The following is a 12,458-nucleotide window of genomic DNA, read 5'->3' as shown; positions in this document are numbered from 1 at the left end:
TGTAACAGTAGCAGTGTCGCTGTCATGTGCCGATTTGGACACAAATGGTTGTCTCTTCTAGCGAAGTCTTCCTTCTCACGTCCTCATTTCAGAAAAAGTGTGAAGCTAACTATCTATAAAATGGGATGCCAGTAAACTGGCACACCACGAGTATGGCGAAGGGTGTAGCAAACTTCTCGCGTGGAAGACAGACTGAGCTAACAAGAAACTGGATAAAAGACATATGACTTACTGATAATGGTAGGGTAGTCACAGAAAGTGAGGAAATTGAAGAGGCCTTTGTCCAGTTTTTTAACACACTGTATACAGAAGATGAGATTATAGAGGAATCCAGTATGGAAGAATTCCTATCAGAGATGGATCTCCCCACTCTCCGACAAGAAGACAGAGATGTTATAAATAGCTCTTTTTCAATGGAAGAACTACATCAAGTGGTTAATTCCTTAAAAATGGGGAAAGCTGCCGGTCCAGACTCTATCCCTAATGAGATCTATAAGATCTTAAAGGATGAATTAACACCTTTCCTACTACAACTATTTAACTCCTCTTTCATAGAAGGAAACAGCCCTCCAGTAACCTGGGAGGAAGCAATAATTATAATCCTTTTAAAACCTAATAAAAATCAGGGAGATTGTGAATCTTATCGTCCAATCTCGCTGTTGAACTGCGACCATAAAATATATACGCAGGTCTTAACACAACGACTAGATAAAGTTTTAGGTTCACTTATACATTCGGATCAAAAAGGATTTATGAAGGGGAGACAATTAAGTGAGTTGACTCAGGATCTTATCGGTGCTATAGATGAGTCACAAACATACAAGTCCCCTCTGGCGGTAATGACATTCGATGCCGCCAAGGCGTTTGATCGAGTTAACCAGAACTTTTTATTTAAAGTAATACAGCGCTTTCATTTGGGGGAGAATTGCTTAGTAGCAATTAAAGACATCTATAAAAATCCCTCCGCTAAAATTTTGCTTAATGGGAACTTGACTCGAGCAATACAAATTAAAAGAGGGACCAGACAGAGGTGCCCTCTTTCTCCGTTACTTTTTAACATGTATATCGAGCCCGTAGCTTTTAATGTAAGAGCATTGCGGAATATCATCCCATGTAGTTATAAAGGATGGGAAAAAAATAGGGTTGTATGCTGATGAACTTATTGTATACACGGGGAACATAGGAAAATCATACCCAGAAATATGATTGGCGATAGAGAGGTTCGGAAAGGTCTCAGGATATCTGTTAAACAAACAAAAAACTGAATTAATGAAATGGAATACAGAGTTTGTAAGCACCTATGAAAAGAGGGAGATAAGATACCTGGGAATTCAAATAACCCATAATATAGACAAAATTACGCAAGTCAATTTTGATAAAGTAACAAAAGAAGTAAGTTCACTCTTGAATTCCTGGGGGCTATATCTCTTTCTTTTCTGGGTAAATCCAATTTATTAAAAATGTCGATTCTCCCTAAATACACCTTTTTATTTAATTCTATTCCCCTTGAGTTCCTTAAAAAATGTGGTTTAAGAAAGCGCAGGGCCTTTTTACAAAGTTTATATGGGGAAGTAAGAGCCCTAGGATTTCCCAGAAAAAACTTAGAAAGAAAAAAGAGTATGGCGGGATTGCTAGCCCGGATCTTTATTTGTATATGTGTGCACTTCAGTTTTTAAAGCACTTACACGGGCACTATCTCAACAAGCCGATTGTTTTCTTCTAAAATTTGAAAACCCTAAACTGTTTTTAATAGTTACATTGAAGATTTTGCTGACATCCTTAAAACTTTGGTCGCAGATAAGTCGCCTCTTAAAAATTCCATATTATAATGATATAACGCCGATTTGAAATTCGCCTGGAATACCAGCAAGCTTGACAGATGCCTTGGCGCTACCTCTGAGAAACTGTGGAATTTCTTCTTGGGGCCAAATGTTAATTGACGGAGATCTTATGTCTTGGCCGCATTTATCAGCTGTAACTGGAAACTTGATTTCAAAGTTTAAATACTACCAATTGACAAGTTGGACAAAGGCAGTGGGAAAATATCTGATAGGCCATTTGTATTTACCACTAACGATTTGCTCTAAAAGCAATAAGGGAAAGGAGGTGGCAGAGTGGTACTGGCTATTGGTACAAAATGGGGAAGAGGAGCAGGCCTCATTTACGGAAATTTGGAAGAATTCCTGCCAGATGAAGATCTCAAATCTATGGGGCAAGTATCAATGTCACCTCTCTGGTCATGTATAAACGCTGCACCATTAAAAAAGAATCACCTTTTCACAGCTCATAAAGCATACTGGGCCCGCGGAAAATCTCAAAGATGGGAAATCGGGAGATCAAGAAATGCCCCAAATGTGGAGAAGATAACGCCAACGAAGTCCATATGTTTTGGAGCTGTCCGGTAATAAATGAATTCTGGGTTAAAGTAGGCAAGACCATATCGGATGTTATGGGGATGGAAATAAAACTAACTTCTAAATCAGTAATTTTTGGGATACCTCCTAGTGGTGGGGGGGGTGATTCAATACTAACAAAGAAGCATGAAGCTCTTTTTTTCCCTGATTCTTCTAGCTCGAAGGGAATTCTGTATTAAATGGATATTAGTATGCCCTCCCACAGAGAATGAATGGATTTATTCCATTCAGAGGACAGCACTTCTGGATCAAGCAGGCAATTTTACAAAAAAGACCAAATATTGGGAAATATGGGATAAGTGGGCTGAGACAGGAGCTCGACATATATTATGAGAAACTGGGTTTTAAATACTCTAGTATATGGTTTATGTTTCTTTAACTGTTAAGTAGACCTTTGTGTTTCTGGGTCCTATGATTAAATAATATGCTTCAGACATGGTCCAGGGGACTAGTCTGAAAAGGGCCACTCACTGGTAAGTGAGAATATAAGGGCCATTTTCCTTTTCAAGTTTGAGGTTCTGAAACCCTAAAGAAGTGATCGAAGGCGCGGCTCTGGTGATACATAGTATCCTTTCTCCTCTGCGGGGGTGAAACCGGACCGGTAATTAAAAGTTTATCCTTTGGACCTTTGAAGGGGTTGGAAAAGAACCATCTTTCTTGTTTTTAATGGAAGCATATTATCTTTAAATGAGAAAAAAAAAAAAAAAAAAAGGATCTAGATTTTTTATCCAGGACCGACTACATGCACTTGTGAACCAGCGAACATGTATTGATAATTTTAAGCTCCGTACAGAACGGCGTCTTACTAACAATAAGCCCTGATGAAGTTCTCTGATGGAGAACGAAACGCGTTGGTTGGAAAGAAAAGTGTTGCTTTGGACATTGAACATGAAATAAAGAAACTTCATTAAATTCACTCTGTGATCTTTGGACTTATTTTCTTAGCGCACGCCTACACAATTGCAGTTTGAAGGATCTGGAACACAGTGGCATCAATAGACGGTTGATGCCAGGGCTGTTTACGTGGGAAACTGGATTTCAGAACTGGCGCGAGGTGCTGTATAGTCAACCGTCTTTTCTAGCCGTCTTTCAATCTTTTATCTTTAATAAAAAAAATCAAAGATTGCTGAATGTGCGAATGTATGTGAGCATGTCTGATGTGTGCGTATGTAATGGTTTTTGCAAATAAGTTTTACGAAAACCGTGACAAAATAAAATACGCTTTGACAATGGCAAAAACTTGCGAGCGAAAACCAAACGTAGGGCTTTGCCAATGATTGTACTCAGTGCGTGCCTTCTTCACACCTGTTTTGATCCCTGTTTTATCCTAGGTTTTCCCCACACCTCTTTGTTTCTCTCTCACCTCCGCGTGTTGCTCATTTTATTGAGGGTGACCTCTGCTTTGATGAAATGGTTCGTCATATTTATAAACTTTTGCTACTTTCCTCCCAGACCCACCAACCACTTCTCTTTTCGGGAACAATAGAAGTGGCATTGTGTCTAGAATTATTCGCAATGTTGTTAGGAAAAGTAATTCCATCTGCCGGCTCCCGTACTTCATGTGCTGAAGAAAGGCTGTGAATGCGTTTGATTTAGAATTCTCCCATTTTAGCGAGCAGTGGTGTTCCGGGATCAAGCGGAATTGCACTGCATAAGAGAGGAGCGGTGAGCATTTGATGGAAGCAGATAATAAAATGCATCAATTGTGTCAGCACCTCGTCGCAGCTGCATCTGGCTTATTGTCAGGGTCCCATTAGATTCCTGTGGTTTTATGTGCCCAAAATAATATGCTCTGTGGTTAATGGAACCAGGAAATTTGCAGTGTGATTCAAAAAAATGGCCATCCTATTTATTTTCCCTTTCAGATCTTTCTTCGGCTTAAGTTCCATCTGAGCGCCTCCTTGTCTCTTGCACACTTTTTTTTTTAAACAATTGAGAGATCAATTGCTCCTTTGATATGTCTCTTTCTCTCCCTCATTCTAGTGAATGCAGCAGCATCAGCAGCAGCAGCGACGCCGGTTTGTTTACCAATGACGAGGGGAGACAAGGTATTGAAACATCGTGAATATCTTTAACCAACTTTTACATTTGCCTGACGGTATTCCACGGTTTTCTGTACACAGGGTGATTCTGTGAGCATGTTCAAGTGTTTCCCACTTTGTGAAGCTATTGCTTGCATGAAGCTGAAGGCCCTGCTCTTGTCCTGTTGAACCAACCCAAAGAGAGTATATATCTAAATTGTAACCTGGAGTGTTTTCTCCAGCAGTAATCACTAATTAAGTATTACTGGATTGTTAGATAAACTTATTTTTTAAGTGATCTCTACAATTAGTAGTCAATGTACACAATATTTCAACGAAGAATTGACAAAATCAATAGGTCTCGGTTTTTTAAACCTGATGTGGCGAAACAAATAGGTCTGGATTTTAGTTAGTGGAAATATGTGGTGATAGTGGGCTACTTCGTTTATGCTATTCTCAGCTGCCTTAGAAAGGAAATACCATATAAAGCAACCTGTTAGGCTACAAAATATGGAAGCTGGGGGCAGGGTTGAACAGTATTGTAGCTGACCAGCTTTACTTTTGGGCTACTGTTTTAGGGCATCGGGGTGTGACATGTGACTATTGGATCTGGATGCAGACAAGTCCACGGTGCAATTAATATTTCTTATGTATTAATATCTCCTAATTGTGAATGAGACTTGATGAGGAACTGATGCAGAGCACAATTACATCCTCAAAGTTTTTCAGAATTCCCAAATTTGCTGGAAAAGGGTGGTTACCTTCTGAGACTGATTATGAGTTGTGCATTAATACCATATGCAATATTACTGTACCCTCTGGGTTGTCGGAAGATGTGTCAGCAATGCAAAATCTCATGTAATGTGTTCCTAGAAAATGACCCATTGTGTGGAAAGAAAATGGCCCAGTATATGGGGACTTTAAGTGGCAATCCATTCAGAAACACTCATTTTGCTTTTATTGCCAAATCCTGCTGGGACCACTGTGAAATGTGCCATAATACTGCACCCAGAAATTACTGTGTACTGTGGTATATGGAGTTCCCGATACAGTATTGCTGCATCTGCCGTCCTGTAGCATGCAGAATGTGGGCCTTAGTAATTTCTTGTGACCTGGTATTCTGCAGAAACGGTTGTATGTCGGGATATCGTATGCAGAAATTTTCTCTAACATAAATATTATGTCCTAAATATTGTTTACAAAAATAGTGTTTCATTTTGGGAAAATTTTCTATTATGTCTTCCCTTGGGGCGATATTTTTGTAGTATATATTTATGTCATTCTGTCAGTGATCGTCTGCTACCTTACCACACAATGGAATTCTCTATCTATGTTTACCCTTGGTGTGGTACTAACTGTCTAGGAGTGAGGAATGTCCACAGATGAAATGCAAGCCATGGCTATCTCTCACTTTTGTCTTAATGTCACTCGTTGCCAGAAGTGTTGCTCTTGATAAAGGAACATTGCTTAATTTGAGCCGGTAATTCCGGTGCTCGGCACAGGCACATAATTGTCAACACCGGAGCATGACAGTCTGCCACAAGATGGCGCTGTTAGGCTTATTTAGAGATTGCTACAAAAAGTGTTAATTATTAGTTCCATATACATTAAAAATTACTATTATTTGATGCCCAAGCCATTCTAGTAGCTTTGAGGGCCTGAAATAGTCCGAACGGTTGCACTTCTATGAGTGTGATGGTTAGTAGTTGTGTTGTTACTATCATTGGCAGCATAGCAGGAGCAATGTGTGGTGCAAACTGCAGTGGCCTCCTGACAAGAGCCCTGGCACTTAGTTTTTTGCAAGTTAACCACATCGATGCTAGCGTTATTTTCCTGCTGTGCTGACTTCTCAGGATTACCATTGTTCATGACGAGCTCAGCTCGTCATGAGTGTATGAAGGTATACATCATGACGAGCTGAGCTCGTCATGAGTGTCCAAGGAGTTAAGCACCGCACAGGAATACGTTTTGAATGCCTTTGTGCTGGCCTTGGCTTGTCAACCCAATCTAAAAACAAGCTGATCTGTCCTGAAAGACTCTCAGTCCCGGCAAAGAATTTTGGGTAAAACTCATGCCAGAGCAGACTCAAAATCTCTAAGTGATTAATTGTGTTGGAGATCATGCAGTCCTGAATGTTAATTGCAGAGAAAGTAGCATTACTTGTCTTCATAGACGTTAACTGTACTTGTATAGCTGGGGTACTACCTTTAACATACACTTGTCCTTACAGGACATTTTCATGAAAAACAAATCTGTATTGCCACTATTCACTAAATGAGGAGATGGTGTAGGAATCTTTTCGCCCACTGGATGGATCAGGCCCACATGGCCACTTCTCATTTTATTATTATGTGCAGAGCTGGCCAAGTCCTCACATATTTTTGGTCTCCCCTACAATCCGCTTCAGCTATCTGGTGTTGATAGACTTATTGTGGACAATAATAATACTTTCAGTGGGCTTTGGGTGAGCTCATTGCTTAGATTGTAGGCTTTCTTGTCGATCTCATTTTCTTGCTTCATATTTGATGACTTACCTTCCTCTTTTCCTGTTCTTCTTTAACATTTCTCTGACTGGATGACTTGTATTCTTCCACCTCTTTCCTTCAGGGAACCCATTTTTATGATTGGCGATAGCCAAGACCTTTTGATTTTACTAAAATGATATTTATAATATACTTACATATAGGGAGAGCTTTCAGCCACTCTTACTCATCCATAGGTTTGTTTAACGTGTTATAGACGTTTTTTTAGGTTTCGCCTATTATCATTCGCTTGCGAATGTAATAGGCGAGAATTCAAGTGCTCCATCAACTCGTCAAACCACTGCATTTTTTTCACAGTGCATCTTAGTCACGTGACCACAAAAGCGGGTCACGTGACCACACAAGCACGCACATCTCCCTAATCCGCCTGCCACACTTCTCCTCCCCTCGCGCGCATTCCCGCCCCCCACCAGGCTCTCTCGCCCCCATCCGGCTTCCCTCCACGCATCTCCCTAATCCGCCTGCCACACTTCTCCTCCCCTCGCTCGCATTCCCGCCCCCCCACCAGGCTCTCCCGCCCCCATCCGGCTTCCCTCCACGCATCTCCCTAATCCGCCTGCCACACGTCTCCTCCCCTCGCTCGCATTCCCGCCACCCCACCAGGCTCTCCCGCCCCCATCCGGCTTCCCTCCGGCCATTTGCCAGCATTGCGAGGCCATTTGCCAGGAGCTCTCCCCCGCCCGCAGCTTGACAATGTAAACTCCTATCGCTACAATACGTATCAGTATGCAGTTAGTAATCTCTCTTAAACTGCCTATGCACTCCCACCCACAAAGAAATAGTACTGCGACTTCCTCATTTCTATCTATGTTTGCATCTGTTTCTCACTAGAGCTAGGGGTTGCACACACTTCCCCTGGCACAGTCGTACTCCGTTAACATATTGGATTCTACGCATGCCCGCCCAGTGAAGCCCCCAGGCACCTCGGGTGTAACCCCACCCTCTCGCAGATGCGGGACTGCGGGACTCCTGATTACGGTTACTAAAGGACTTGTAATGCAGTCTGCTCTCGAGGAACGTTTACCTTGCCATCAAGTCCAATGGAACAGTATTTGAAATGTGCGGCAGTGGCCGACTGCATCACCACATGCCGCCGGAGCTTAACGCAGGAACTTTTAACCACAGCGGGCAGCACCTCATCTGTTTACTTGTTATGTAGTGAAATGTGCGACAAGGTGCGTGGCAAAATTAAGAGTGGGTTTGTGACAAAATCTTAATTGAGGGCGGTCGCTCTACACGCATGACGCTGACATTCTAAGCATTGACTCTTGAGGCTAGAACCAAAATCGTTCATTGTGATGATATGAAAGTCCCGGGTTCAAATCCAGGCACGGCCATCCCACCCCTTCATCCAGTCAAGGTCAACCAAAAAATAACAGGCAGTCCCGTATGAGCTCACCAGAGAGGAGAATCATGTACTCTCGATCAAAGCGCTATAGCGCATTCCCGTTTGAGAGGCTAATCAACAACCAGTCAAACATCACTGGCTCAGGTTTCATCCACGGGGCAGCCCCAGAAAGCAGGCACATAATTATATTATTGACATTTCACGGGCGGGGCCTTGGAGTACGCTTTACACACTAGAACCACCACTCCCCTCCCCTACAGGAAGGCTCTGACACGCACCACACCCCCTCCCGGGAGCTCCTGCCAGGCCTGTGGTGCAGGCGAGAGGCAGTCTTGACTTCTTCGCCAGTCTCTGGGCCACTTAGATTTCTGTGGGAATCCAAAAAGGCCTTAAGCAAAACAAGCACTGCCCGTTGCCAATAGGTTTCGCATTTGGAAAGTTGGAGCTATTGGTTTTGTAAATGACATTTTATATTTATATATCGTTATTGGCATTGTCAATAACAATATATAAATATAAAATGTCATTTACAAAACCAATAGCTCCAACTTTCCAAATGCGAAACCTATTGGCAACGCCAGTGCTTGTTCCATTTACTACAACATGGGGCAAAGGGTCAGCTCACTTCAGCCATTGGCTAACTTTGCTGTGAGGGCCTACTTTGGTATGGTGTGTGTTTTTTTATTTTTTTTTAGATCAAGACTGACGAGGGCCTGGCCGATTCCACAACAATATTGTTTTGTGAAAGCCAAAACAAAAGCATTGACTAATCCAAAAGACTGCAAATAATGCAAGACACGTTTGCTTTGGCAAGGCGTGTTTCTTTTGCTTTTAGCACTTCATGGTAGTGCATGCCTTCTTGCTTTCACCCCTGTGTACTGCTCCCATTTCACATCTCAACCTCCATACTCTCCTTGTTCCTTTACCACCCCTCCCCAGCTTATCTGTTGCTTCCCTCAAACCCCCCCATTCTTTCTAATACCACCCTCTTTGCTCCCCTGTCTCTCCCTACTCCTCGTTCTTATGTTTCGTCAGTGATTAGTTGCTCACTCCACCCTTGACCACCGTTGTTCTCCCACCTCAGCCCATCCCTTCATTTTTTATTTTATTTCATTTGTTTCTTTTTTTTGTTCAATAATTAGTTTTAGAAATAAAAATACATACAATTATGATAGAGTGCAATACATCAGGACAAAATAAGCCTTAAGCAATAAAAACTATTTAGGCACAAATATATATTACTATATAATACATATCAAAAAGTAAGGAAAAATTATTTCATATTAGAATGATAACACAAATATTTGTTGTATTGCACAGAATCTCAAAAAGAAAAAATAGACAGAAAAAGGATAAGAGAGAAAGAGAAATATAAGAAAAAGAAAGAAAAGATAAAGAAGGAAGAGCAGGGAAAGCAGGAAGAGAGAGAGAGAGAGAGAGAACGATATGTGTGGTGACGCATGCGTACCAATAAGTCATCCCACTAGGAAGCATCTAGATGCATACGTGCATAATGAAGATGGCTCAAAGCTCTTAGGTTTTTTAATATTTCATCAAAAACCAAATGGCGAGACCTATGCCAGTGTTTATTTCTTCTGACTCTGAGGGAAGCTGTGACCCTTTCTGATCCTCGTTTGCCTGTTATTTACACTAGTGGAGGAAGACCAGGGCAGCTGACAGCTGTCCCGGCATCTTGATCTCCCCATGCAGCTTAGGAACTACCAGTGATTTCTCTGTAAATTTCTTTGATAATATTCTTTATTCCGGACAATGCTGTTAACATTGCTTTGGAGGTGAATGATGGTGACTATTATTTCAAACTTTACAGTTCTGTCTGAGAATACACTTATGTTCTGCCTCATTTTCCTTACCCCATTATGGCTTTGGTCAACAGGTTGTCAGATATAGTATGTCAAGTGTAGTGTTGATCAAAAGACCCCTTCCTTAGATTAAAAAGTTCTAATCACAGTAGTTGTTTGCTTAACGAAAAGACATCCTTTCAGTCTAGGGGCGCTTGACACCATTATGCTTTCCTAACTCTGTGAGAGCGCCATGTCAGTTCCCAACTATGACGTATATACATCTGAACTCAAGAAACACTCAAAGGAACCAAACTCCCCTATGGAGCTTATTCTCCAATAGCTTCTTACCAATACATTTTTCAGAGTACAGCTGAATGCATGGCAAGTGAACTATCCTCAGTCTGAAATAGCATTTGTCCAGTTAGTATAATTCACTACATATTTTTTTCTTTTCATACAATTCTTTCTGACTATAAGTCCAGCTCTGCTTTGTGCCCTATATAGACTAAAGAGAATGCTGCTATTCTGCTGGGGTATCCTGAGCCTGCTACCTTTAAGCTCAGCCAGGTGGCCTTCACTTTAATTACAAGCAATGCTCCCTCCAATTTATTTCCTCTGTGTGATGCAGTACAGGATCTCTGTGCGCTGCAGTCAAGGCTATGTACATCAAAGCACTGATCAGACTGGCTAGCGCTGAACTCACAAACCTAAAACTGGGGCAATTACCACTCCAAACTTGTTTACAACAAGAGCGAAAACCGGTGTTTAATAGGGACTTGAGGCAGTTTTGCAGTGTAGATAAAAACCCACTTGACATGAATTGTTTACTGTTGTGGCACCTACACCCCAGGTTTAAAAGCTTGTACCATTATAAGATTTTACTGAATAGTCGGGTTGATGCAAGCAGCCAGAGAATGAGGCAGTTTACTAAGCCAAAACTGGATCCAGGCTGGATCTGATGAAATAGACGGACATATTGAGCAGCACCCACAGGTTGTCTGATTTCTGTTACGAGCATGAATCTGCAGGAAGTAAAGGTGCTTTCTTATTACTGTTCCAGCTATTCCCAAAACAAAATCCTCATTTAAAGGACCATCAGCCCTTCTTTTATTCGAGAAACAAAGGAACACAGCTTTACAAGTCAGGAACTTAAGAGAAACATTTGAGGCAGGTGTTTGACAATGTTAACCCCTTGCATTTAAGCTATATGCATGTACTATAAGAAGGTAGGCATTATATGTTAAGAATGCCTAGTTGGGAGAAACATAAAGTCAGGATTTAAAATGTAACACAGTACTTGGGGTTGTCTATAGTTATAAGTTTTTATTTCTATGCAAATTTACCCTTTGTAAAAGCCGATTAGAAAAATTGAGAAAGAAGATAGTAACGTTATAAACCCTTGGGGCGCTGCTTTTATTCATTTGGGACATAGCTGTTTTCCCTGCTGACCTGCTTTTCTTCCTGGTGCTGGACGCTTTCCCCCTGCCCTGTGATTCCCCCCGCTGCCGCTTTGCCTACACCAGCGGCTGCCGAGCGGGGGACTCAACTTCCCAGGATCCTTGGCGGCGCTCTCTGACGCGGTCATACCTGCGCCCGGAGGCGCTTTAAACACCGTGTAGCCCCGGAGGAGCGGGATCGCGCGCGGGTTGCGCCGGGCCCTCTTAGGCCCTCAAGGGCCAGAGGAGTCCGGGCTGGGCCACCTCCCTTATCGTTTACATCCCGACAAGGCCATAGGACTGCTACTCCAGTAAGCGGTCTCATCAGAAATATACTAACTGACATTTTCATTTATTTCTGTTTTCTTTGAACACTATATGCCTGTTAGACTGCTCAGGGTAACTGTAAGGGTTTAGTGTGGTCTAGTCAGGATCCCATTTTCTCTGCACGCATCATGCCCTCAACTCTCCGCAAAGAAAAAACTGTATTACCTGGAGGAGGTAACAAGGGAACGTTAGATAACTACGTTATCAGGGTTACAGCAGGCATCGATAGGGAAATTGTACTTGCAGAGAGGCGGGCCGATAGACGCTGCTCAGTTGAATTAATGAAGAACAGGCGTTCATCTTTGGGTCCACTACAACTTGTTATCTCACCGTGTGCTGGCACACACGTTAGTACACCATCTGAATGTGAGGGGCTTGGGGTAACTATTAATGATAGCATCCCATTATTCCTTCAAGACAGAACTTTTTTACCAGATGCAACCAATGAATTAAATATAAGTGTTTCTGCATCTCCCTATAAATTGACACCAGAGGTAGAAGTTCTGACAGACTCACTGCAGACAACTGTAGAGTCTGTCCAAAAACCCAATAAATCTTCAAAAAATC

General features: G+C 42.0%; 1 protein-coding gene across 1 annotated transcript in view; it reads left to right on the top strand.

The window, feature by feature from the left end:
• The window catches only part of GPATCH2 (G-patch domain containing 2), a 568,925-nt gene that overhangs the window by 111,232 nt on the left and 445,235 nt on the right, over positions 1-12,458 (top strand). The window contains exon 3 of the mRNA XM_086927907.1: positions 4,398-4,462. Within this exon, the coding sequence (XP_086784033.1) occupies positions 4,398-4,462 (65 nt within the window). The remainder of the gene's footprint in view (positions 1-4,397; positions 4,463-12,458) is intronic.

The sequence above is a fragment of the Lissotriton vulgaris genome, chromosome 6 (assembly GCF_964263255.1).
Source record: "Lissotriton vulgaris chromosome 6, aLisVul1.2, whole genome shotgun sequence".
NCBI lineage: Eukaryota > Metazoa > Chordata > Amphibia > Caudata > Salamandridae > Lissotriton > Lissotriton vulgaris.
The sequence above is the reverse complement of the archived record's forward strand: the minus strand, read 5'-3'. Positions and strand labels throughout refer to the sequence as shown.